Raw genomic sequence first — 27555 nt, forward strand, 5'->3', positions numbered from 1 at the left:
AGAGCAGTCACTCTACTTTCCCTCAGTGCTCCAGCCTGGGCAACTCCTAATCTGCTTTCTGTCTCTATACATTTGTGATTTCTAGACAGTTCTCTTAGCTATGTGTAGTCTGCAGTATGTGGTCTTTTGACTATGAATTCTTTTTTTATCTTTCTGTTTTTTTAAAAAAAATTTATTTATTGAATCAAAATCGATTATACATATTTTGGGGGTTCAACATTGAGATATGTTGATCAAATCAATATTACTAGCATATATATTGTTAAAAATCATAATTATTCTTTATGCCCCTTGTCTAATCCTTCCCCATCCCCCTTTCCCTTCCCCCTCCCCTCTCTAATTACCCTAGATTTCTTCTCGCCTTCTGAAAAGATAATGGTTACTCTGCTGATTTGTTGCCTAGATGATCTGTCCAATGCTGAGAGGTGTGATCAGGTCCCCCAGTATTATCGTAGAATAGATGCTTCTTCTGTCACTATGAAATGGGCTTTGTGGAGAGAGACATCCTCTTCTTTTCTTTATCTCTGCTGGTGACTCTCCTTGTGTCAATGCACTCTAGTGGCTGGCAGACCATCTGTGTGGTGGTTGTGGCATCTAGTCACTTTCGCAGCAGCCATGGTTATTGTGGCTGTGGTGGGCCACTCACATGGAGGTGATGTTTTTGGCATGTGCCTTGGCGCTGGCAGTGTGCCCGGTTGTGGGGTATGTCTGGTCCCTGGCTCCATACCTCGAGTCCCTGGGCAGGCCCTGAGGCATTGGTGTGGTGTGCCTGGTTGTGGGAGGGGGTCCGGTCCCCTCCTCCATGCATTGGGTCCCCAGGCAGCTGGTGGTGTGCCTGGGCTGGAACTAATTTTTTTGTCCTTTGCTTACTTCTAAAATGGGGGACTTCCTGTGGGAACCAGTACTTGAGCTGTGTTATTGAGCTAAATTGCTGCTTTGCTGCTATTTCCCTAGGGAAGGCTTTTTGTGTAGCTCAGGGTTTAATGGTTGACCTTATAGGTATTTCTGGCTCTCCAGAGACCCAGGGGATCTGGGTTGTGTAGAAACTCTGATCTGGGCCTGAGTTTTTCAATCGAACTGCACCCCATGCAATTCTATATTCCTGACCAGTCTCCTCTGAGTGGTCCTGCACTGATTGGGGGGCAGATCGGCTGTCCTTGCTGTGTCCCAGTGTTCTCCTGGTGAGCCCGTCTCCCCCACTGCCCATGCTCCAAACACTTCCCATGGGACTGGCCCTGTGCTGGTCCCTTGCGATGACTCACCGGCCTCTGATGGCTCCCTTTTTTCAGTTGTTTTGGCTCCTCACTCCTGCGTGGGTCCATGGGAACCCTATTAGTGGTCTTGCTGTCCTGGGGGCCACCAAGACCCTCTTCTCCCCTGCCGCCTCCAAGTAACTCCATCTGAAGGGCACAGCTGTGGCTTCTGCCGGCTCCTGCTCCATGCGCTCAGCAGCTCCAGCCTTAAAGTGGTCACAGCCCAAAATACTCAGAGCAGTTTTTTTTCATTCTCTCACCGTGGATTCTCCCGCCTTCATGAACTCTGTAGGTCTCTCCTCCTCTTCCCCTGAGCTCCAGCAGCCCCAGCTTGGCTGATGTTACGTTTTTATAGTTGTAAATTGGTTGATTTGTGTGAGAAAATCATGCTGGGAACTGTCTATTTTGCCATCTTGACTGGAACTCTGTGAATTCTTTCACTTAGTGTGATGTCTTTAATATTCATCCATGTTGCAGCATGTCAGTGCTTCATTCCTTTTCATGGCTGAGTAGTATTCCATCATATGCACAGAACATGTTGTGTTTATTCTGTGTATCAGTTGATGGACTTTTTGGCTATTATGAATAGAGCTGTTGTGAACATTTGTGTACAAGTATTTGTGTGGACATATGTTTTCATTTCTCTTGGGTATAGGAATAGAATTTCTGGGTCATATGGTAACTCTATGTTCAACTTTTTAGGAAACTGAAACCGCTTTCCAAAATGTTTGTGCCATTTTGCATTCCCAGCAGCAGTGTATGAGGGCTCCAGGTTCTCCACATGCTCTCCCACACTCATTTTGTCTGTTTTTTTTTTTTTTAAATAATAGCTGTCCTCGTGAGTGTGAAGTGTTACCTCATCATTTTGATCTGCATTTCCCTAACAACTAATGACACTGAGCGTCTTTTCATGTGCTTGTTGGCCATTCGTATGTCTTCTTTAGAGAAATGTCTATTCAAGTCTTTTGCTCATTTAAAAAATTGTTTTCTTTTTTTGTCATTTTAAGAGTTCTTATGTATTCTGGATATGTCTCTTATCAGGTATATGATTTGCAAATATTTCCCCCCATTTGTGGTTGTCTTTTCATTGTCTTTGATGGTGTCATTTGTTTCTTGTGCTCCTGCTGTCATAGCTAAGAGATCATTACCTCACCCAGGATCATCAAGATTTGCTCCTGTAGTTTTATTTACTCTTTTGTTCCATCCTGAACGAGTGACTTAACAATGTTTGTGAAACTGGATGTGGGAGTGAGTGTGTGAGGGCATGTGTGTGCGTGTGTGTGGCATGGATGGAGATGAAATCCTTGCCTGTGAGGTGCTGACTTCAGTTTAACTCAAGGAGATGAGAGACTCTACTGGCTAGTTTATGTGTGTACTGTGTCATGCCTTATGGTGTTGGATAGTGTCCCCTGATCCCAAGCAGCCAGAGTGAGAGGATATGGGTGTTGGTGTCATAAATGAAAAGTGTCAAGCTGTTGTTTAAAAACTGTGAAACTGCTGTAGAATAAATTGGTCCACGATCTTCACGTGGAAGGCTGACCTCCTCCTGCCTGGTGGTGCCCTCCACGTGAGCGGAACCCTCTGTGCAGTCCTCTTTCTGCACCTGGTGGGGCATGGAGAAGCTGTCTCCTGGCAGGAGAAGTGTGTCAGGCGGAGATGATGGGTTCTGTCTTGGAGCAGGCTTGGGAGATGACGGGGCCAATGTTTATGGAGCATCTGCAGTATACTTCCTATGTTTTCATTTTTGACCTCACACCATTCCTCTGAGAGTGGTCCTGTCTGTATAAAGCCATAGCTGAGGGAGCCAGTGAGTCTTGCTGGAGTTCATACTCAGCCCTTCGGGCTCCTTGTTGCATGGCCGAGCACTCCCTGCACTTCCTTGTCTCCTTGGACGGTCGCCGTGTCCCACATGGCTGCAGGCGTTCTCTGTCAGTTTAGTTTAAACAGCGGCAACAAATGCTTGGCAGAGAAATATCCCAGGAGGACAGGGAATAGATGAGCATGTTTGGTGAATAAAATTTTTGTTGAAGTCTTAGAGGAAATGTGAAGCTTTGTTGGCGCATGGTAAACAGGGGAGAAGTAAAAGTGGAGAAGTCAGATTGGAAGGCAAAGATACCTGCTTCTTGATGGCTGCCCTGAAGACACCCTGGGTCCTTTTGCCCTCTGCCCTCAAGAAGGCAGGCTGCCCTCTGGACAGAGAGGCTCAGGGAAGGAGCATCTGTTGTCTTTGGGTTACTTTTTAGGGAGTTCTGCCACTTGCTCTCTGCATGCACACAGTGCACATGTGCACGTGCACGCACACACACACACACACACACACGCACGCTCCCTGTGTGTTGTGCTGCAGCCTGTTTCTGGGTCTTTGATGTCAGTGGACAGCTGCCCTGCTCTTGGCCTCATCTTCTGTGTTATCACCTTTACTTGAGGACTAGCATTGAAGGGCCACCTGAATGTCTTTGTTTTCTTTGTTAGTCCTGGTGTAGGTCCTTTCTGCTTTTTGTGGCTGTTCTTTGAACCTGCTGGTGGTTGTGGAGGTACTGTGGGGGAAGGGGTGCTGACCATGACATGAGTAAGCTTAGGGAGAGTTTGTGAGCCACTGTGATTTTCTATTTATTTATTTATTTAATTTATTGAATCAAAATCGATTATACATATTTTGGGGGTTGAACATTGAGATATGTTGATCAAATCAATATTACTAGCATATATATTGTTATAAATTGTAATTATTCTTTATGTTCCTTGTCCAATCTCTCCCCCTCTCCCTCTCTCACCTCTAATTACCCTAGATTTCTTCTCTCCTTCTGAAAGAATAATGGTTACTCTGTTAATTTGTTGCCTAGATGATCTGTCCAATGCTGAGAGATGTGATTGGGTCTCCCAATATTATCATAGAGCAGATGCTTCTTCTGTCACTCTGAAGTGGGCTTTGTGGAAAGAGACATCCTCTTCTTTTCTTTATCTCTGCTGGTGACTCTCCTTGTGTGAATGCACTCCAGAGGTTGGCAGACCATCTGCGTGGTGGTTGTGGTGTCTAGTCGCTTTCGCAGAAGCCATGGTGATTGTGGAGGCTGTGGTGGGCCACCCATATGGAGATGCTGTTTTTGGTATGCTTCTTGGCACTGGCAGTATGCCTGGTTGTGGGAGGTGTGTCTGGTCCCCTTCTCCATGCCCCAGGTCCCTGGGCAGGCCCTGAGGTGCTGGCGTGGTATGCTTGGTTGAAGGAGGGTGGTCTGGTCCCCTTCTCCATGCCCCGGGTCTCTGGGCAGGCCCCGAGGCACTAGAGTGGCGTGCCTGGTTGTGGGAGGGCGGTCTGGTCCCCTTCTCCATGCCCTGGGTCCCTGGGTGGGCCCTGAGGTGCTGGAGCAGTGTGCCTGGTTGTGGGAGAGAGGTCCAGTCCCCATCTCCATGCCCCAGGTCCCTGGGCAGGTCCTGAGGTGCTGGTGCGGTGTGCCTGGTTGTGGGAGGGGGTTCCAGTCCTCTTCTCTGTGCCTTGGGTGCCTGGGCTGGCCCCAAGGCGCTGGCACAGTTTGCCTGGAAGTGGGAGTAGGGTTTGATCCCCGGATTCAAGCCTCCGGTTCCCAGGCAGGCCCCAAGGTGCTGGTGATGTCCCAGGGCCGGAACTAATTTATTGTCCTTTGCTTCTAACCCGGGGGAACTTCCTGTGGGACCCAGTACTTGAGTGTGTGGTGGTTTAAATTGCTACTTTGCTGCTGTTTCCCTAGGGAAGGCTTTTTGTGCAGCTCAGGGTTTAATGGTTGACTTTACAGGTACCGGCTCTCCAGAGACCTGGTGGATATGTGTTCTGTAGAATCTCTGATCTGGGCCTGAGTTTTTTCATCAAACTGCACCCCATGCAATCCTGCATTCCTGACCATTCTCCTCTGAGTGGTCCTGTGCTGATTGGGGGGCAGGTCGTCTGTCCTTGCTGTGTCCCAGTGTTCTCCTGGTGTTCCCATCTTGCCCACCACCCATGCTCCAAACACTTCCCGTGGGACGGGCCCTGCGCCATCTCTTGCAATGACTCACCAGCCTCTGAATGGCTCCCTTTTGTCAGTTGTTCTGGTTCCGTGCTCCTGTGTGGGTCCATGGGAACCCTATTAGTGGTCTTGCTGTCCTCGGGGTGCCACGACCCTCTTCTCTCCTGCTGCCTCCAAATAACTCCATCTGAAGGGCACAGCTTCGGCTTCTGCCGGCTCCTGCTCCATGCGCTCATCAGCTTGAGCCTTAAATCAGCAGTGGCCCAAAATGCTCAGAGCAGTTTTTTCTTTCTCTCATCATGGCTTCTCCCGCCTTCATGACCTCTGTAGGTCTCTCCTCCTCTTCCCTGAGCTCCAGCAGTCCCAGCTTGGCTGATGTTACATTTTTATAGTTGTAAAGTGGTTGATTTGTGGGAGAGAGTGATGCTGGGGACCGTCTGTTCCGCCATCTTGACTGGAACTCGCCACTGTGATTTTCTATGTTAAACACAAGAACAGGAGAAATGTATGTGGTTTAACTTCAATGTTCTGATAAAGTGTATGCATGAGTTCCTAATTATGCATTTTAGGGTCTTGTTCAGTATTTTGCTTTTTGAAAAAAGTCAAGTGTTCTAATTGATCTCTTTGCACATTTGGTATGACCCCTTATTCTTCCCTGCCAGATTGAGAATTTTGCACATTGATTTAAATAATAACTAGCATTTGGTGTGTGCGTGTTTTTTTTTTTTTTTTTTCCTCTTGAGCTGCTTGAGGAGTAGATTTGTGTCTTATCTAACTTGGGAGATTTTCAGCCACTGTTTCTTCAAATATTCTTCCTGCCCCTTTCTCTCCTCTCCCTCTAAGTTTTCAGTTATACGTGTGTTGGTATACTCGGTGATGTCCTTCAGGTCTGCTAGGTTCTGTTCATTTTTCTTTATTTTTTTTTGTTCTTAGTCCTCAGACTGGGTAATTTCAGTTGCCCTGTCCATAAGTTCACTGATTCTTTCTTCTGCCTGCGAAAATCTGCTGCTGAGCCCCCTTACTGAATTTTTAAAATTTCAGCTCTTTACTTATTGGTTTTAGAATTTCTGTTTGTCTTTTTATAATTTCTTCTTGCCAACATTTCATATTAGTCTAGACATTGTTCTCTTTAGTTCTCTGTCCGTGGGTGTTTTTTTTTTTTTTTTTTTTTCTCACTCTCTCTCTGAGCATGTTTAAGGCAGTTGATTTAAAAACTTTGTCTAGTAGTCCAATGTCTTGGCTTCCTCAGGGATGGTTTCTATCAATTTCTTTTTTTCCTGTAAATGGGCTGTATTTTTCTGTTTCTTTGTATATGCCTTGTAATTTTTTTTGTTGAAAATTGGGCCTTTTGAATGTTATGACATGGTACCCCTGGAAATCAGACTTCCCTTCCCTGCTTAGGGATTTGGTTCTGTTGCTTGTTGGGGCTGTGGTTGTCCATTTGTGTGGTGACTATTCAGACTATTTTTGCAATGACTGTGTTTCTTTTTTGTATTTGGTCACTGAAGTCTGTTCTCTTGTCTTAATAGTTAGCCAGTGACCTAACAGATTTCCTTAAATGCTGAATTGTGTAGCTCCTTTCTTCATTAAGCAATCCCCTGGTTGCTTTAAGTTTTTGGTTAGAATCTGAAAAAGTTGATGCTGTCAGTTTTTGCTGGCTTGGCCATATTCCGTCATCTAGCTTCTAGCATTTGAGTAGTGTTGTGGTGTTAGTTTGGGTCCTTTGAGGAGGAGACTCCAAGGCAGGATTAAACATGCAAGGATTTTATTAGGGAGATGCCTGTGAGAGGAGTGGAGTGGGAGCCTGGGAAGGCTGGAGAGCCCCCATCTAATGTGATTGGCTGGGGGTGTCCTGGGGGGCTGCACATCTGAGGAAGGGGTTCAGCAAGGCTTTTGGTGGGGGGGGCGATTCCTGAAGCCAAAGTCAGTTGCAGAAGAGTCTGTGTCTCCTAGGAAGGGGCTACAGTGGTGTGGCTGCTATGCTCCCTCCCTGGCGGAACTGCGTGTGGCCCAGTGCTGAGCTGGCCCAGGCTGGCTGCTCCTGTGGTGGGACCTGCTGTCCCCTGGTCCTGGCTGTGGCACTCCCTTTTGTGGAACATGTTGACTTGTCCTGACCCTGCTGCTCCTTCCCAGGCCTGTGTATCTCAGTTCCCAAGTGAGCAGATGGGCCTGGGAGGGGTTGGTTCTGACCAGTACTCCTGACATAGCTCCTGTGTCCAGTTCCCCTAGTTGACCACGTGATTTGTTTGATGTTTAACCTTCGTGCACTTTGAGCTGTTCAGCATTCCAGTTAAGAAAAGTGAAGACCATAGTGAGACATCTTTGATTTTGTGGATGGACTAATTGTTCTCCTGTCTTTCTGTTAGTGTTTCCTCCTCACGTGAGTGTGGGGCTCCATCTTGCACTCCACCCTGCTCTCTCTCCCTCCGTGTAGAGCCTGGCGTCCTGGTGGAAGGTTAAAGCCGTGACGGGGACACACAGTGGTGGGCCACTGTTAAGACTATTAGAAAGGGTGCTATTGATTTTATTTTTAATGTCAATTCAAAGATTATTTTTTTCAGCTTTATTGAGTTTTAATTCACCCATTTAAAGTAATAATTCAATGGTTTTTAGTATACTGCATTATTACTTTTTTAAAAAATTGTGTAAAAATATATATAACGTAAAAATTTATCAATCAACCATTTTAAGCATACAATTCAATGGCATTAATTACATTTACACTGTTGTGCAACTACCACTACTATCTAGTTCCAAAACTTTTCATCACCTCAGACTAAGCAGTAACTCCTCAATACCCCTCCCTCCAGTTACTGGCAACTCAAGTCTACATTTTGTCCCCATGAACTTGCCTATTCTAGGGACCTCATATCAGTGGAATTGTACAATATTTGGCCTTTTTTATGTCTGGCTTATTTCACTTAGCATAGTGTCCTTAGGGTTCACCCATGTTGTAGTGTGTGTCAGAACTTCCTTTTTAAGACTGAATAATAGACCATTGTATGTAGACACCACATGTTATTTATCTATTCACCTGTCAGTGGACACTTGGGTTGCCCACCTCTTGGCTATCATGAGTAATGCTGCTATTGAATATGGGAGTATAGGTATCTATTTGAGACCCTGTTTTCAGTTCTTTTGGATATACTGTATTAGTCCGTTTTGTGTTGCTGTAACAGAAATACTTGAGACTGGGTGATTTATAAAAAGAAAATAACATTTATTGCTTACAGTTTCTGAGGCTGGGAAGTCCAAAGTCTATCTGGTGGTGGCAACAGTGACCCAGGGGTCTCACATTACAGATGGTGGAAGCAGAGAGAGCAGAGAGAAAGAGAGAGAGAGAAAGACAGACTCTTCTCTTTTAAAGCCCTCAGAACCACACCCCTGACCACCATTGTTAATCCACTCACTGCAGGGTCCTGCAATCCAATCACCTCTTCAAGGCTCCACCTTCAATTACCGTAATAGGATTTCCCACACTCTTAACAGTCACAGTGGGGGCTAAGTTTCTAACACATAAAACTTGGGGGACACAATTCAAGCTTCAGTGAGTTTTGGAGGGACATAACTCAATCTACTACAGCAATATACCCAGAAGTGGAATTACTGCATCATGTGGTAATTCTATGTTTAACTTTTTGAGAGCTTATTACTTTTTGTATGTAAAAGTTAGACACTTGTAGCTCTTAAGTCAGGTTATGCACAAGTGCAGAAAGGCAGCATACTTTAGAAATCTGGTTAGAGCTGGTGCCAATAACAAGGCCCAGGGTTTGATCCCTGTACTGGTCAGCTGCCCGCCCCCCCCCCCCCCCAAAAAAAATCAAACTTTTTTTGTTTTGTTTTGTTATAAAGCCTAGGCATTCATTTTGCTTTCACAAATAGATACAGAAGGCCTGCCCTGATTGTTACGGATGTGGTATTGCAAATGACCTTTGGAGGAATTGCATCAGGAGGTGGCCTTTTCACAGGGTCAGCTCCACACTGCAGGCACACAGCGCCTGTGTGGTAACCCAGCGCTCCAGGGCTGAGCGCCTCCTGGTCCCTGGAGCAGCTCCCCAGGCTGCACCGTTGTGGAAGAGCTCTCAGCTGCCCCTGGTTCCTCCTGTTTGTCATCTGAGATGACGCCTGACACTATCCTGTGTCTGCAACAAAGGGAAGCACATGAATGAAAACTTTAACTTTTACATTTCATATGGCCATAAGGCACTAATTATTGGAAAGTTCTTCTAGATAGGGTTTTTAAAAAATTATTATTATAAAATTAACCAGAACAATGTAAAATAGTATTTTATTGAATAGTTATTAATAAGATAGATTTTTAGTTTGGACTATCTTTTGGCGAGTTGTGCTTTTAACCAAAATAAGGCAAGGTTCTGCTTCAATATGATTTTTATTTTTTAGCTCAAAGTGCTAAGAATCCCTGTTTCCATAAGTAAGTAGTTGGGAATGGCAGTGATTTTGTTTCAGCATGTTCATTGTTGGGACTTTTTCCAAGTTCGTGCCACAACACTGTGTGTTATGTCATTGGACAGCTCTGTGAGGACATCCTTGGTCCTGGGAATGGTGGTGAGCATTCTCACCCAATCCTAGGCATGATTCCCGTCCTCAATTTCCAGTGTGTTGGGTGAGAGGCTGCCTCTCTGGAACAGTGAAAGAAAGGGCTGTTGTGGAAGGGACATGGGGTGGGCTGGAGAAGACCCTTTCTCAGGCGGAGCTTTGGGGAGTTGAGGCTCAGAACTTCACTTTCGTAAAGCACCCTGAGGCCTGAGAACCCCTTGGGTGGTCTTCAAGTGGCCCTAGAGGTGACTTGCGTGTGGCTGCACCGGATGACCACTAGTTTGTACACATGCATGCACAGCTCACACACACACTCATGCACAAACACAAATATGCTCTCTGTTTGAATTGCGTCCTCAGCTACAAACTCTTTTTTCATTGTGTATTATGGCAGCATACTCCAAAGGATAATGTAGAGTTTATATTTGTTTTCATTTCATGTATCCTTAAAGTTCACACAGGAGTTTATTGGAAAACTAGCAACATATACATCATTTCAAGGAGTGGAAAAGGAGGCTGAACAAGTCAGAAAACTCACTGTAACATATGCAAATAGAATAAATCGACAATACCCTCACCAGTAATAGGTTTTCCCTAATGGAAATAAATTATTCATATAAATAATGCTGTGTATTATTTAGTCATAACAAATCATATTTTTTATATACAGTACTTTAATGCTAGTACTGAAGGTTTTTTCCTGGCATTTTCTTCCAGCAATTGTTATTTACTTCAAAACACACACTAGATTAATAGAAAAACAGTTAAAACAATTTATTCTAAGGCTAAAATATTTATAAGAAAAGTATTTGTAAAAGATCTCCTATAAGATGGCTTACACCTTAAGTTACCTTCTAGTTCTATACATTTTATTTGACATTTTACAAAAATGAAAGTCAAAGTCTTAGAGATGTGTCATTCAGATGTTTTTATGACCAGACATTGAAGCACTTCTTCATATTTGTGCCTGATATTTACAAAAATATCAGCTGAACTGAATTGCAGCTTTTTTTTTTTTTTGGTTTTTTTTTTTTTGAGAATAAAGAAGAAACGTGTTTGTATAAATTGGCCAGATAAAAAAGTGAAGGTGCCACTTAAGATTTAGTGCTGTTGCCATCTGCCGTAGAGGCCTGTTTGCAGCTACGGCACCTTAAGTGTGCTGAGAGCCGGGCATTAAGACACCCGTGTTCTTTTTCGGAGGGTGAACACTCTCACTGTGTCATTGGCCTTCATTTTCTTAGTTCCCTGATGGGATTTTCCTGCATCCCGTTGACTTGTTCTCTTTTGTCCTTTGGGTCTGAGGTCACTCTGAGCCTCCTGGTTTTCCTTGGAACTGAGAGGGGGCGTGTCTTGTTGGCAGGTGAACTCCTGGGCTGTGGGCTCCCCATCGCCCACCTGTACGTTCCTGGGGCTGTAGGCTGCCAGCTGACACAGGGCCACAGCTGCTGTCTGCTTCTGCTCGTCACTGGTGTCCACTGCGTGTGCGGATGGGGCCTTCTCACTGGGGCTCGTCAACAGGGCCTCCTTGGTGTTGAAGCCATTGTGCTTTGGCTCAGTGTGGCTTGGCCTGTCTCCAGAACTTTCTGTTTCAGTTTTTTGAGCAGCAGCAGCGAGTTCTGCTCCTTGTGGTGGGCTAGGGAAGGCAGGCCTGGGAGTCCAGGCGTTGCAGGGGTCCTTCACTGAGAGATTGAGGGGCAGGTCCTGCAGCTCTGAGAAGGGTGGGGCTTCTGCATGGGTGCTTCCTGGGCACACAGGTCTGTGAGTGGCTGCCAGCTTTGTCTCTGATTTCTTGGAGAGGTTGAGGGGGCCTGTTCTGGAGCCATGCTCTGGGCTGGAAGCTGTGGCCTCCATGACAAGAGAGGTGCTTCCTGTCTGAGCGGAAAGGTCTCCATTCACAGCATTGAGGCTAGAAGAAGCCAAGAGAAGGGTTAGTAGGAACTTGCTTAGAAAAGTGACTACGTAAAGCATTTTGAGCAAGTGTAAACTTGGCTAATTGAGCATAACCAAAAGCATTACCTTGGAGGTCTTGAAAATGAAATTTTCTTACCTTTCTGGAGACTCTGCTCTGTCTGCATGAGGGCATTCTGTGCTTTTCCTGATAGGTTTGAAGGCTGTGGGGCTTTGCTGGGGTGGACGGGGTCTTCCCAGGGCACCTGGGGCCGCCTTGTTGGAGAGGTCGCACAGGCCGTCGCAAGTCTGGCTTGTCTGTGGGAAGCTGGTGGGACTTGGCCTTCCCGGGGAGCCTGTGGCTGCGCTGCCAGCTCGGGGGCTCATTTTGGCCCCTTCTGTGTCCCTTTGCCCATCTTCAGAAGGGTCTTCAGCCTCGGGAGTTGGATTTTCTTTCTCAAACTCAGTGTGCTTTTTGTGAGAGTTTGAAGGGTTTAACTTGGAAGGACTCGAGGCTGGGTAGACCAGGGAGGGCTCTTCCAGCAGGTGAGAGCTTTCATCTCGTGTAATGCCGGCGACAGGTGGTAGTCTGAGACCATAGGAGGGAAACGTGGACTCTGGTCTGTAAAACCCATAAGGAATTGGCAGGTTAGAGTGGTACTGCTGGAAAAGTCTGTAAGGGTCATATGTTGATGGGGATGGAGCCAGGTGCTTGGGGATTGGCCCAGGGTGAGGCAGGAAGTGTCTTTGGTCTGGGGCCCCATAGACGGACAGCAGAGGCGTGTCACACTCAGGCGGGCTTCCGGCCAGCAGGTAGGGTGAGTAGATGGTGGCCAGTCCATGCTCTGAGTAAAAGTGAGGCGGGTACTCTGGGATTGTGGGGTGCACATAAGGGGAAATGGCTCCGAACCCCTTTGTTGATGGGATTTTATGTGGAAACTCAGGTGGGAGGAAGGGCGAGCCAGCTTTCCAGGGGTAGCCAGGAGTGTGGAATGCAGACTTGGTGTGGAAGGAGGCGGTTTTGGCAGTGGGGTTGGTTAAAGCCAGCATTTCAGGGGACTCAGCGCTCTCGGGCCCTTTAAGTCTGTGCTCTCCGACTGGGACAAACGCTGAAGGCCGAGCCATGCCTTCCAGCACAGGCTGGGCCCCCAGGGCGGCTTCTGGAGCTGGGCTCAGGGGTGCTGTTTCCTTATGGAGTGCTGGCTTCTGTCCTGGACACTTGTGGGTTCCCCGAGGCTGCGGCTCCTGGTTTTCCCTGATGTCTTCCTTCGCAAAGCTGAGTTGAAGCTTTGAGTCAAAGTTGGAGAGTCCATTTGTCGTAGACTTGGAAGAGGCTGGCTTAGCTGTGGGATCTGGCTGGTTGGTTTGCTGAGAGTCTAATGAGTTAGATTTAGGGCACTTGGGAACTCGATCTTGCTCTGATACTAAAGTAATAGAGTTTTTACAGAGACCATACTTCATGTGATTAAAAAGATGAGACTTCTCGTTGCATGTGAAGGGACACTGGAAACATTTATACTTGAAGGGCTTTCCTGGAGGCCTTGGGATGTAATGCGGCTTCTTCGGTTTTCGCTCTTTGAGAAGACTCATTTTCCTTTATGTTTTGGACTCTGGTCTTCCAAGCGGAATTATCACTGCTGACTACTATTTAGTGCAGACTTGGTGGTTTCTAGAAGAAGCCTGTCACTGTTTTTCTTTTCCTTTGCAAGCACTTTTATTTAAAGCCAGCTCCACATGCCAAGGGTCTGACAAGGAAAGTCCTGTTCATGTGGTGACCAGGAGCTGCAATGGAGGAGCAGAATCTTGGTGTCAGAATGATGGTTAGTGGGTTAAGCACAAGCACATTTGTCCTCATTTGTCTCACTGGGGGACTGAAACAGGGGCACCCGGGGAGACAGCGCACATAGCATGCCCATGACTCTATCCACCTGCCCCTGCGGTGGTGCAAGTATCAGATCAACAGAAGCACCCTTGCTCTTTGGTAACCCAGCTGCCAACTCTCCCACGATATTTTCTATTTTCTTAAATCTGACCTGAAAGAATTGCCTTGGGGCCAAGAGAAGTGTGGTGTGTGGTGTGTTTAGTGTCAATTCTGAGATACTTGTAATTCTTTGAGTTTTGGGAACCTTTATCCCATGATCTGTACCTTCCCTCGAGAGAGCCCTGCAGCGGCCTGAGGAGACTGAGCCTGGTCTATTTCCCTGGAATTTCCGGACAGGGTCCTGTCACAGTGCTGTCAACTGCTCCTGTGTTCATGCTGTGAAATCACACACTTGCAACAGGGACAGTGTGATCATATGGTTCCATTAAATGCTCCGTGGTGGTCCTGCCTTATCTAACCACATTGTTTGTGTATTCTACATACTGGTATATAAAAACGAACATTTAAACATGTGACTTCAACCTACTGCTTCTAACACCACAAATGAAAAGCCAACCCCATCATTAAGCAGTATTCATGTGGCCTCAGATACAAATACAAATGCTATATTTATGTTGACTCAAATGGCTTGAAATACTGTTGAAGTGACTTTGTAAGTCCCACAAGGGACAGTATGCTCCTGTCCATTGCCCGCTGTATCAGTGCCATGGAAGAAGCTCACCCATTCACTTCAGGGAACCTGTCGCACAGGATGCCTGCCTTTCCTGGATGTACCTCTAAATGGCGAAACCAAAGCTTTGCAGCCCTGGTCTAGTGTTCAAGAAGAGACCAGAGGGAGTGGTACCTGTTTCAGTGATGGTTGGATTGTGGGAGGAAGCTGTCGCAGCCTTTAACATTTAGGAAGTGACCCTGGCCTCCAGCCATGCCAGCCTAATCCTTGGCACTCCAGGGCCCTGGGCTCCCCAGGGAATGTAAGTGTGTCTGTCCAAAGCTGCCTGCCCTTCTGGATGCTTCCCTGAGGGTCCCCAGTCCCAGGTTTCCTTCAGAAATGTGTTCTGCACATCCTGGGACTCTGGCTTTGCATACTAATCCAAATCTGAAAACAAAGGCCCTAGATTCTGGGGGCTCTTGGCAGCTTGAGTGGCTGCTCTTGGCAGCTTGGGTGGTGGCTGCTGGTCCTGAACCAGCCCATGGAGCACATGTGCCTGGGGGAAGGTGGGTGGTGGAGGACTGGATGCAGAGTTGTGAGCAGTCAAGGCCAAGCACTTGAGTTTGTGTAAAGCATGTAAAAAGGAAAAGGTCTTTAGCTTCTAAATACTTTCAAACAGCTTAAAAATAAAGTTAAATGGAAATGATTTAAGAAAACTTCTTTCACTGTGCAAGTGTGGTCAGTCCTGAGTCTGGGATTTTATGTAGAAAGTGTCACTGTCTAGACATCAGTTGGTTAAAACATTCAACAGAAAAGCAGCCTTTTACAAATAGAAAAATGTGTATGGGAAACCTAAGAAACTCGCTTTCACAAAGTGAAACGTTGTTACTCTTACCTGCATCTTTGTCCCATCCCACACACCAGACATGAGGTCATGGGTAGCTAGCAGCAGGAGTGAGTCTTGATTTTCATTTGGATACCTTAAATTCTAAGAAAGCTATCTGATTTTATTGTCAGCAAACTGGTTTCTCTACTAATTTATTCATATTTCTTAAAAACACAAAGAACCACCCTCCCCCATACAAACTGTCTCTGTTAACATTTTATCATCCAATTCTTAAGACATTTATTTACCAAGAAGTGGTTTGGGTAGAAAAGAGGGCTTTGCTGAGACCTAAAACCTCCCATTGTGACAAGAGTCTGCGTGGCAGTGATAGTGAAGCATGTGTTTTGGATATGAGAAGATTTTTGTTGCCCCATAACCAGGGAGAGGTCAAGGCCCTGGGCCCTCTCTGGGGTGTTTGATGGACATGGTGTCGGACAGACAGCACTCTGCTTGGTGAGTTGGGGCTGGCGATGCCTGACCTGGGTGCCCAGCACTTCCTCTCCCACTGCGTGCTGCTGCAGAAGCTACTGGCCACAGTGTCAAAGCCGAGGAAATTAAACATGTAATGATAGCTTTGTGTCTTTCTAATTTCCCCTCTTATTAAAAGAAAAAATGTGAAATAATTCTTTATGGGTTTGGCCCATACCTTGGGGGGCACATCTGCCCTGGGCGATAAAATAACAATTTCCCTGCCTCCTGTCAGGAAGCAGAGAAGCGGGTGCCTGATTCCAGCCAGCGCTGGGCCAGCCAGATAAGTCAGCGGGCCTGTGCGGGCACGCCTCCTTGTGCTCCTGGTTCTGAAGGCGTGAGAACCTCTGTAAGTCAGGTTCCCAGGATTGTATAGGATGTGTTATGGCAAAGATCTGAAAACTGATGATTTCATCACAGGCTGGAAGCATCACGATCAAAATGATGACAGTTGCAAAACGTTTATCAAGTGCGAGCTGTGTCCTAGCGATACCAAGAGTGAATGCGGATATGCCACCTCCCAGCATCTAGAACACAAGAATTCCCTCAGGATTTAAGAAAATGGTGACATTAGTTTTAGAAGCACTATTGCTTAATACTGCTTACACTTTCAGGCAAAAAAAAAAAAAAAAAAAAAGGTATACCCATATTGGTAAGTTTTCTAAAAAGTTTTAAAGGAGATAAATTATATGTAAGTTGTCACAGTATTAGCCAGAAGAATAATTTGGGAAGTAATTGCTTTTATATTGATGTGTCCTTTTTCAGTCAAGTAGTGTTGTGTGTGGAGTTCTGGTCTGTGCTGTTTGCCTTTTGTTCTTCGGTCAGTGAGCTTAGGACAGTAAACAGGTGTGGTGTGGTGGGGGGATCCCTGGTGGCTTCCTTGATGCCAGTGTTCTTGGAGGTGAGATTATTATAGGGTTTAATTGCTTGAAGGGAATTTGTGTAAAAATGGAGTTCCAGGTGCAGTAGGTTTAGTAACATTGTACAATCCTGAGAGGTCAGTTTATCCAATTGGCTAATTAAAACAAAGGAGCACGGCTGCTTAGATGCAGATGTAAGATGGGCCTGGCTTACTTAATCTATAAAACTACAGTAGTGTCAGAAGTAAGTGGGATAAAGCTGATGCTTTTGTAAGCTTCCGAATGATGATGTCAGCCTGTGAGTTCTACGTCCTGCCCAGGTGAGGTTTACAAGGATGAAGAAACTAAACCTGACAGCCGGCACCTCACTTAGTCATGCACCTCTGTGAGCACAAAGGTTTGAAATAGTCTCTGTCTGGTCAGTTTACACCTGCTGGACTTTGTACTGTCTGGCAGCTGCTGGTGTTAAATATTCCAAAGAGAGTATATTGTTGCCAAAACAGTATAACCCAGAACTTCAGCTGTTTACAGTAAGTTTGGATTTGCATTCAGAAGTAAAGTTTTTTTCTAAAGGTGATAAGAGGAGGTGTTTGACATATATTTTCCCGGGGGAGGCACATTTCTATTTCAGTTAATGCCTACCTGGAGAGCTGTGTATTGAGTTGTTAATAATGTGGTGTCCCTGTCATTATTTGGCGTTCATTTGAGAACTGCAGTGTTAGCATGTTTTAAAATTGAGACGTTAGCATAATCCTAAAGGAGGTTTAAATGATACGGTGTTTTTCATCCTTCCCTTCACTTCCCATTTGACCACAGGAGCGTGGCCGTCTCCACACGGCTTACCCGTCTGGATCAGAGGTGGCTGTCCCTGAAATGCTTGTGCTCGGGGCCGCTTCTCAGCCTGCCCCTAAAAGGAGTCGGGTAACATGTGCTCTATTCTCAAACACACCTTCTCCAAGCCCAGCCAGCCTCGTAGATCTCCCTCTCCAGAATGTTTTGAACAAAGCAGCTGGTATAGACAGCCTCTACACTTAAAGGATGTAAAAACAGTGGGGGTGCAGTGACTTAAAACATGCACAGGGTCCTGCATGAGCTTCCACTTAGATTTTCCTACTGTATTTACAAATGTGACTATTTAAGTTTTTAAACATCTAGTATTCAGCTGATTTTCTTTGCCTCTGGAAAGTGCCTTGAGCTGAGAGCTCATCTCTCCTCTTGCTCACAGTGCACCCATCCGGGCATCCGGGCATAACTGCCCACACAGCGCTTTGAATGGTGTGCGGTTTCGCTTGGCTACGGGGTTTTGTTTGTCTTGTTTCTAAAGCGCTAAATTGCCCATGCACTGTCTTTTGAGAGATTCCTAAGTATGGACAGTTAATGTCGTTACCAGTTGTTAGGATAACTGTGAGAGGCTGGTGTGTTAAAAAGTTTCTAAGGAGTTTGAGCTTTGAAAGATAGACAAGAGAAAGAGTTGTTGTTGTTTTTGAGTGGGCACAGTGGAGGTAATTATAGCTTAACTTTATAGGACATTTCTGTGACAGGCTGGGTAACTATGCTTGTCATGCATGCTAACCTGTGAACTGAAATAATGCTGTAATATTCCTGTTGGTGGTGTCCAGCTGTCTGGCAAGGAGCCTCGCCAGGCAGAACATTTTGAAGGGCATGCTATAATTACAATATTGTGATGTGGCGTTATTGCATAACTCAAGGACACGCCATTGTCGCCTACCCACTGGGGTGTCGCAAGAACGAGATCTGTGAGTTTTACTCCAATTGAGCTTTTCCAGTGATTGACCGCCACTCCCTCCCAGACTTCTAGTTGTTTAAAATGAAGGATAAACTTCAGGACAACCATGACCTAGGGAAAAAGGCAGTTTTCTGGAATTTGGAAGAATGGATCCAGAAAGGGACTACCTCTAGTTTTAGCCAGAGATCCCAAGTTACAGACGTGAACTCTTCACTGTGAATGCACCAGCTTTGACATTCAGCAACATACAGCATAGCTCAACCTGCCTGCCTCATTTACCCTAAAGCTCAGTCCAAGACATCAGAAGGCCTTTGTTAATGAGAAGCAAAAGTTATGATAACAAATGTGGACAGATTCTGCTTAGATGAAGTCCGACTTTGGTCAGACTTAGCCAATAATTTGGTCAATAATTGTTCTCATACAGATTTACGAGAAATTCAATGTAAGGAACAAAATCGTGTGTGTGTGTGTGTGTGTGTGTGTGTGTGTGTGTGTGTGTGTGTGTGTGTGTGTATCAAACCTTAACAACCAAAAAAAACACTTAACCTCTTTGGTTAAGTTTTGTTTTTGTAAGCTTATGTTAAAATAGTACTTACTTTAAATGTTTTAAAAATTAAATTAGAAACTAAAACCAACAACTGTCTAATCATACATATGTGTGTGTATATATACATATGATCCTTGCCTCTTTTTTGTTAAAATTTAATGTAATTTATTTTTAAGGTAAGGAACAGTTAAGCAATAATACAAATTTGTGTTTTGGTTTAACTTTTATGAATTTTATGGCAGAAACGAGGACTTGATTTCCAAGTAAATGTGTTCATATTCTTAGAACAAAGCATCAGGCTTATTACTAGAAGTTTTGTGATCGTGGTCTGCATCCCGGCAGTGCACCTGCTGGTCCTGAGTAACCCTCAGAGCCCAGAGCAAGGCAAAGCAGACAGCGGGCAGCGACTCATTCAGCCAGACATTTAACACACATCTGAGAGTAGTTTTGAAAGAAACCTTGAATTTGAAAAGAAATAGTAAGTACTTACCAGCGGTGGGCAGTGCTGGGATGTGGCTGGGTCCTGGTGCTGGTGGCTGTGGCTGACAGTGCCTGGGGAGCAGTACCTGTTCTCACGCTCGCTTGGTGAAACTGGAGCCTGCTGCTCCAGTGGGAGGGATTTAAGTGTAGGAGTTGAGCCCTCGGGGCGTAGAGATGCACCTGATATGCCTCCTGCCCGCAGCTACGATTCATGTGTTTGCACCCACCAAGCTGCTCACGTCACCGCAGACCCAGCAAGCCAAGTGCCACTTTGGTGCCTCAGGAAGCTCTTGCTTTAGTTTTGTGAATGCCATTTCAGTACTATCCAGATGTTTATGGGTTATAGGGGTTTGGGTGCGTTGACGGTGAGAATATAGATTACTATGGTGTAGGTCATACTCTGATAAATATTTGATGTTATAATAAAGACATGAGTGTGAGACTTTCCTTTAGAGACTCGAGCATATGTGCACAGTGGCAAGTAAACACTTAGATTTATTCTTAAACACATGTTCCCTAGGAGGGACGTGGATCATGGTGTTCTGGCCATGAAGGTTCAAACAAGGCCTTTTCTCATCTGTGTGCCTTTCACCCTTTACTCTTGCTCCTGAGAATCTTTGTCCGTGGTCCCCCTTGAGAGCTGAGCCGGCAGGGAGGGAGCAAGCCTTAGCTGCCTGTCGCAGGGACCTGCCAGAGCACGCCCGGGAGCAGCACCAGCACTGTGCAGGCTGCACAGCAGGCATGCGCCACTGGTGGGGAATCAGCTCTGCTCCCCCGACACCTTAAAAAAAAAAACCCAAAAAACTAAGACAATTTTTGGGCGAGTTTAACCGCCCTCACCCCTAACTGCTTGCTTGTTTAATCTGAGGCTGTCACCCTGGCTTTAGCGAGGGCTGGAATTTGGTGTTGGTTTGAGACAGTGTAAGCTGGTGTCAGCCCTTGGTCATGTTTGGAGCCACCTGGCAGAGGCTGCGACACCGTGGCATACAGGCTTGTCGGCCCAGACACACTGTTTTTTTTTTTTTTCCCCCTTTTTAAAGACTTAATATTTTACTTGATTTTTACTTTTATATTTAATTCTTTAAAATTTTTTAGTTATTTTCCCAAATTAGACTTCCACATAATTTAAAGAATCCAAAATAAGTTCTGCAAGTCTTGTCATAAAAAACAGCAATTCCCTGCTGTCCTCGCATCTGCTGCTGGTAGTACACCACCCCAAACTTATTGGCTTAAAACAACTGCTATTTCATCATGTCTCATGGCTTTATGGGTCATGAGTTTTGGTGTGGACTGGGGTCACTCAGTGGCGTGAAGCCGGCCAGGGACTGGTCTGGAGGGTCTAGGACAACCTCACGCACTTGCCTGGGTCCTGGAGGGGTCCTGCTGGCCCCTCCTTCTCCATTTCATTTCACTTTGGAGGCCTCCCTAAGAGGGTGGTCGGCCTCACGACAGCTCAGGACTCCAAGAGAGCAGGTGGAAAGCTCCAGTCCTCCAGAAGGCAAGGCAAGAATCATCACAGCATTACCTCTGTTGTAGGTCACCTGCAGCGCAGTCGCGGGCAAGCCCAGGCATAGGGGCAAGTAGGGGAACTGCGGGGCTGCGTCCCCTCTGTCCAGAAGCACGACTTTGACCTTTCCTCAGCTGAGTATGTTGGTACTGATTCCACAGCATGCCAGTCTGCTGCTAGCCCTGTCCCCACCCTTCCACCGCCAGCATCGGGCTTGTCTGTCAGTTCCTTTTGCCGCTGTTGCCTTCATGCCTGCCTTCCCCACCGTCCTGGGGCTTCTCTGTCTCTGTCCTGTACAGGAGCCCTGCTTTGTGGGCCACATTGTCCCCTTGTGCGGCTTAGTCCTTTGTGTTGGTGTGATCATTTCTTGTTGCAGGCTCCGGAGGCAGTGTGTACGAGAGGTGAATTTTCGGAGACCTCGAATGGCTGAGAATGTCTTTGTCCTACCTTCTGCCTGATTGATAGTGTGGCTGGGTGTAGAATTCTGGGCCAGAGTTGCTTCCATCAGCTCCCAGTGCTGCTGTTGAGAAGCTTGGCGCCTTCCTGACCCTCAGCATTTCTGTGTGAATGTTTTCATTCCTGCAGCTGCGTTTTGAGGATGCTTCACCGAATGCGCACAGGCCCAACCCTGGACTCTGCGCTCAGCGTCCTACCGCCTTTGCTCTATGGTGCAGCCATCCGCGCATCCTTTTATTCATTCTGCTGCTTCGAGGTCAGTTGCAGACACTTGTAACCTTTGACCCTAAATGCCTCAGCAGGCATGTTTTAACTGTTAGTTTACAGTTCTTTTTTAAAAGTGATACTTTCATTCAGGGAAGGGCACAGATCTTGAGTACGTTTAATGAGTTTGGCAGGTGCATTCCTTGTCACCACGCAGAGCACTTGATCACCCTGGAAAGTACCCCAACATTCTGTCTTTGTCTCCCCAAACTGTGGCAGCCTCCAGTCTGATTTTTTTCCACTACAGATTAGTTTTACCTATTCTAGAATTTTATGTAAATGGCATTTCCTGATTTTTTATACATAATTTTTTCTCTGCTGAAGTTTCTTTTCTTTACCCTCAGTACTCTGTTTCCTTAACTTTGTTTTCTGACACTTCTAAGTATTTCATTCCTGCAGTTATCATTTTTAGTTCTCAAGAGTTCTGTTTTGTTCTCTGAATGTTCCTTTTTTAGTGCCTTATTTTTATGCAGTAGTTGCAATAGCCTTTCTTTTCTCTCTGAGGACTTCGATGATGTGTTTTTGGTAGGGACTGGAGGTGGGTAGTCCTCGTTTCTCCTGTGAAGCTTTCCTGTGTTCTGGGTGATCTGACTTCTGTTCCAGGGGCTGATCCCCTCTGGAGCATTAACTCTGTCTCCTGCAGAGGTAGGGAGGGCAGTGGCAGGGGGTGGGGCCTCTTCAGTGCTCCTTGCTTTAGGCCCACCCCCACCCCAGATTTCTCTGGTGCCTCAGCTTTTGAGACTTTCAGGGATTTTTGTTGTTTTTGTAGGTCAGAGAGAGTCTGGGTTTCCTCTGGTCCAAGGCACTCACTGCTGGCCCACACCCCTTCAGCCTCCTAAATGTTCCTGTTGCTGCCGCCGCCTTCCTGTTCTCTTTGAACCTGCAGCTTATGCCAGAAAAAAAGAAAAAAGTTCTTTTCTGTTGTTTTTAGTAGAATTCAACCCACTATTTGTGTGCAATCCACTACATTACCCAGAAGTCTTATGATCAAGCTTTTGGCCTCAAAGGTCAAATCTTGAGAGGAGTGAAGGGGTGGTGGCTGGCACTGGCTGGGTGTCCCCAAGGTGTGGGGTGCCGTGCTGAGTGCTCACCTGTGTGGGTCCGTCCAGTCACACTAGCTACCATGCACCTGCTTTACAGAGTCAAACAGGTACAGAGAGGTTAAGTAACTTGGCCAAGGTACCCAGCGTGAAGAGAGACTGAGTAGAATCATCCCAGGTGGCGGAGGGTTCGCCGTGTGGAGGAAGTGCCTCACCTCGAGGTGGTGACCCCTTGTGGGTGGGGTGTCTGGTGGGGGGCATTTGGGGCAGCAGCTGCTCTTCTGGGCCGCAGCAGTAGAGCCTGTAAGGGGGAGTCGGGCACAGCTGAATGTAGATGGGTGCTGCTGGGTGTGGGTGATGCCAGCTGGGGGCACACAGGCCCAAAAGCTGTTCACGGTTGAGCTCTTGTGGTTGTGAGGAGAGGGGCAAGGCTCAGCGTGTGGCCAGGCTCGTCCCCACCTGCCTCGTCCTTTCAGCAGCACCATCCCTTCACGTGTGTGCCATGCAGCCAGGCTGCTGAGGGTCAAGTCTGTGACTCAGGCAGTTGGTACCTGACCTCCCTGGGCCTTGTCTTTCTGACTCTCGCTGGCGTCTGCATGGTGGAGAGGACCATGTCTCTCAGAACGTCTTCAGTGACGGATGCACGCCACCTGCATCTTGTCCCTCTTGTGAGTGAGTACAGAACAGCTTTTATTTTAACTCTTCACACACAGAGGAAAGGAAGGAGGAAATGAAAACTGCAGAGAGTCCAGAGGCACGGTCTCAGCTTCCCAGTCTAATTGTTGTTTTGTTAGAAGAGGTGTGTCCAGCAGATGCCAGGATGACATCTGAAGTCCTTGAAGTGAAGGGCTGCTCTGTGACATTCTGTCCCTGTGGCACTGGCTTGAGGGGGCGGTTCTAGGGGCAGAGGGCACCTGACTGCCATGGCACTGTATCTCAGGGTGTTCACCAAAACCTGAGCTCTGCCCTTGTGACAGAACTCAGGCCAGTGGGGTGGGACCTGGGACGGTGGGAGGACATGAGGTAAGGATGGGCATGTGCTCTGGCTTCCCTTCCCCAGCAGGTTCTAGGCTCTGGGTGGCATGGCCACTGGGGTCTGTCACAGGTTCACTGGGCACTGTTCATAGGAGCAGCAGAAAAGGCCTCGTCACCTGCCTATGGGCTGCACGGTCCTGCCTGCTGCCCTTCCCGTGCTGCTCAGGCCGCCCTGTGTGGCTCCTGTCCTGCCATCCTTTCTAGCAGCTAGAAGGGGGCTTTGTTATGTGCCCCTGCCCTTTCCATCGACAGTGTATCTGCTGGGGTTTTTTGATTGCAGCTCATTTCTGGGTGGAATTCCCATGGTGAGAGACTGTCCAGGGAAGCTTGTTATCCCCAGGCTCCCCAGAGTCTCAGTTTTGAGCTGCCCAGGGGTGGTGGCCCCGTGTCCAGTACCCATGGCTCATGCAGCTTTGCCTTCCTCCACACTCTGTGTCCTGCCTCTCCCTCTGAGTCCCCGTCTCTTTGGACTTCCATTATTTCCACTTTTCCTTTCCGGGCCTTCTTCCCTTCTACCTGAGTCTCAGCGCTGAGGCCCTTCCCTGTGGGTGCTGAGCTCTGCTGCCAGCTCTGACTTCCCCTCACGAGCCGCTGCGAGTCTGTTCAGGTGAATACTGTCTGGAGACTGAGGGTAAGACTCTGTGTCCATTGGGTCCAGAGACTCGCCTGGGTTTTTGGATTGTGTGGCAGAAGGTTGTTAGCTTGGTTTAGGGTCCTAGGCTCTGTCCTCGGGTTGCTCAGAAGCTGCCAGCCAGGCCTGGGCACCTCCCCCTGCGTTGGACAGCCGTTTCAGCATATGCTCCCTCACCTGCTGGGGGCCTCAGAGCCTCTGCAGGGTGTGTGTGCGTGTGTATGCGTGTGTGCGTGCATGTCACGGTGGTGGTGGAGCTGGGCAAGGGCTGGCTTGGAGACCTGCTTTCACTCTGAGATGGGCCACCTCCTGGCCTAGAACAGTGTGTGGGGAGCTGGGACTCAGGCCTCTTGTCGACAAGGCCTCAGTCCAGCAACTCTCTGCGCCCCCACCTGCCATGTGCCTTGTTGGGAGCTGAGCCCCTCACCCAGCCACCTTCCTCAGGCCATGCGCTTGGTTTCTCATTTTTAAAAATCTGAGAATGTCTGTGGACTCTTATTTATCTTGTCAAACCATTTAGTAGGAAATGACAGTTAATTTGGCCATTCTAGTGAGATAGGGCCAAAACGTGTGAGAAAATTTGGGGCAAGTTTTGTTGGACATTTATTTTCCTTTGATGGGTGAATGGAGGACTTTATTTGTAACTTGAAGGTTTAATTTGTTTGCTGTTCAAATAATGTCACTATTTGAATTTTTATGGAATTGGGGCTAATTATGGAATTGGAGTTAATTTGTTTTTTGGAGGGGTGGGAGTAAAGCAAGCTGGCCCCTCTTTTCCCTTTTTCCTACCGAGGCCCCTCCCGGGCTGTCTCAGGGTTGGTGAGCGAGAGGGGCTGGGTTGGTGCCCTTGGCCTGGAAGCATGAGAGCCCTGAGGGGACGGGTGTGTGTGCTGGCAGGAGGGTGGCAGTTTCTGGGTGTGTGGCCTGTGGGTAGCTTTTGTACCCACACATGGTGCCCTGACTCCTCCCTCCTGACGCCTTGGCCCAAGGAACGTGCAGAGCAGAGTTGAGTACTGTGGAAACCGGAGTCCTCGCGGCTCCTCGGGCTCCTTAGAATAAGTCGGAGTGCACTGAAAGGCTTTTTGTTTCTGTGTGTTTGAACAGGATCCTGGTTCTTCCCCACGCCCCCCTTCTCCCAGGGTTGATTGGTGCTGCAGCTTCTGTGTCTAAAGGGAAACTTGACACCCTGAGCTATGCTCGTTTTGTCTTTGATTGGGAAACTCAGTTCAGGTTTATGAACTTGGGCCAGGTCTTAAGGACTCCCACAGTCCTCTCTCCTCTTTCCACCCTAGCAGTAGGGTCTGAATCTTGGAATTCTGCTTGCCTGTCTCAGACCTGTTAAACAGTTTTCCAGGAGCAGCCTTGGAGTGAATTTTTTACTTGAAAGGTGCTTTTTACATGTAGACCTCTGAGTATTTTCACAGCAATGTATAGAAGCCATTTAGCTTAAATTTAATGGGAACAAGTGAAAAAAAAAAGAATTAACACTCAGATTTCTTTTTCTCTTTTTTTTCTCATGCCACAAATAACATCAGTTATTTACAATAAAAAATAGATGTGAACAGACAGAAGGGAGGGAAGGATTCCTGGAAGTTGCTGAGCTACATATCCCTTCTGGTCTTGCAGCTGGGACTCCTGGTGGCTTTTCCATGTTTGTGTCTCCTCCTGTTTCTCTGCCGTGTTCTGGGTTTACCGAGCTTGGCATTCAAGGCCACGTTTCTCTGTGGCTGTGTCCTGAGTCCACCAAGTTCCCATCTATTGCAATGAATGTCTTTTTTTCTTTATTTCCAGACCTTTGTTTTGGTTCTGTCACATCCTTCCTGTTCCTTCACCATGGTTTCCATTCCTGCTTTTATCTCTTTAACACTCCAAACCTGTTTTTCTGATGGTGTCTTCTTTAGGTGGTTCTGTTAACTCAAGTTCACCTCAATTTCTGAAAGTAGGAATTAAAGTAAGAGTGGCAATCATGGAGCACTTGGCCATGTGCTCGGCCTTGTTCTGAGCACTTGGATGTGTCATGAATCCTCATGGCAACCCCAGCGGGAGCGGCTACTCGGCTACTCGCTCCTCCTGCCTCTTCATCTCCACACAATGATGCTAAAGGTCCCTTTCACAGGATGTGACTGCACTGCCACAGTGACGATGACGTTATATCAGCTTAGCCAGGTGGGGACCTGCCAGAACCCCTTCTCTGGTAGTTCCAGGAGAGGGTGGTGAGTGACTCAGAGGCAGGAGCAGAGCTGCAGGCATTGGTGCTCAAGAGGGAAACCCTGTGGCTGTGCTTCTGCAGGTCGTCTGTGTGGGTGCTGGCCTGCTGGCTCCCTCTTGCTGCATCCCCTGTGCTGCCTCTGCCTCCGCCTCCCTTGGATAGAGATGCACACGGACTGACCTCTTGACTCCTAGGCCTCGTCAGCACTGATCCCAGCATTAAATTCATGTGGCCTTGAGGTGACCCCTGACAGTGCTGATGCCTGAGTTACTGCTTAAGACTGTGAAGAGAGAGGATTGATAGGGCCACAGAGATATGTCAGGTATCCTCCTGAGAGCTCAACACACCTCTTGATTGTTGATAAGTCTGTTAGAAAACAAAATACTTACTGGAGACAGGTATATGTAAGGGTACTTCAAAAAGTTCGTGGAAAAATAGAATTAAAAAATAATACGAATCTTAGGGCTGGCCCGTGACTCACTTGGGAGAGTGTGGTGCTGATAACACCAAGGCCACGGGTTCGGATCCCTATTTAGGGATGGCTGGTTGGCTCACTTGGGAGAGTGTGGTGCTGACAACACCAAGTCAAGGGTTAAGATCCCCTTACTGGTCATCCTTAAAAAAAATTAAAAAAAAAAAATAATATGAGTCTTTCTATGAACTTCTTAATGACCCCTTGTATATACAGTTGTTCCTCCATATCCGTGGGTTCTTTGTCTGTGGATTCAACCAACCATGGATCTAAAATATTCCGGGGGAAAAAAATTTTCCACAAAATTCTAAAAAACAAAACTCGAATTTGCCATATGCTCAGTACTGCACTGAATCCATGCACATGAAGTGGTGTGTAGGTATTGTATTAAGTATTAGAAGTAATCTAGGAATGATTTAAAGTACGTAGAGAGGATATGTGTAGGTTATAGGCAAATACTATGCCATTTTATATAAAGGATTTGAACGTCTCTGGATTATCTGGGGAGGTTCTGGAACCAATCCCCAGCAGATACCGAAGGATGACCTAATATATACATTATCAGGTATGTAAATGTGTGTGTGTATATGATACACGAACAATAGAAGTAATAGGCTTGATTCCATGGATTTATATGGAATCCTGCAGCTAACAGTTGGAGAATGCACATTCTTAGACATGGAACATTTACAAATATCACACATTTACTAGGCCATAAAGCAAGTCAGAGACTCACTAGCATACA

The 27555-nt window shown here is 46.8% G+C and overlaps 2 protein-coding genes across 5 annotated transcripts in view; one reads left to right on the forward strand and one right to left on the reverse strand.

Annotated features, from left to right (window-relative positions):
• The window catches only part of TBCD (tubulin folding cofactor D), a 193168-nt gene that overhangs the window by 63668 nt on the left and 101945 nt on the right, over window positions 1-27555 (forward strand). The gene's annotated exons all lie outside the window — the stretch shown is intronic.
• On the reverse strand, window positions 10850-13267 carry ZNF750 (zinc finger protein 750). Its single transcript, XM_063081334.1, has 2 exons — window positions 11838-13267; window positions 10850-11696 (listed from the first exon to the last, which is right to left on the reverse strand). Exons 1-2 carry the CDS (start codon window positions 13265-13267, stop codon window positions 10964-10966), a joined length of 2163 nt encoding a protein of 720 aa, XP_062937404.1. The 3' UTR covers window positions 10850-10963.

Source organism: Cynocephalus volans, chromosome 16 (assembly GCF_027409185.1).
Source record: "Cynocephalus volans isolate mCynVol1 chromosome 16, mCynVol1.pri, whole genome shotgun sequence".
Taxonomy (NCBI): Eukaryota; Metazoa; Chordata; class Mammalia; order Dermoptera; family Cynocephalidae; genus Cynocephalus; species Cynocephalus volans.

What these genes read in the sequence shown, in the direction of transcription:
- ZNF750 (XM_063081334.1), bottom strand. Translation starts at nt 13,267, where the DNA reads ATGAGTCTTCTCAAAGAGCGAAAACCGAAGAAGCCGCATTACATCCCA. An exon ending in AGAGCAGAGTCTCCAGAAAG is followed by an intron (nt 11,697 to 11,837) that starts GTAAGAAAATTT and finishes GGCTTCTTCTAG; the next exon opens with CCTCAATGCTGTGAATGGAG.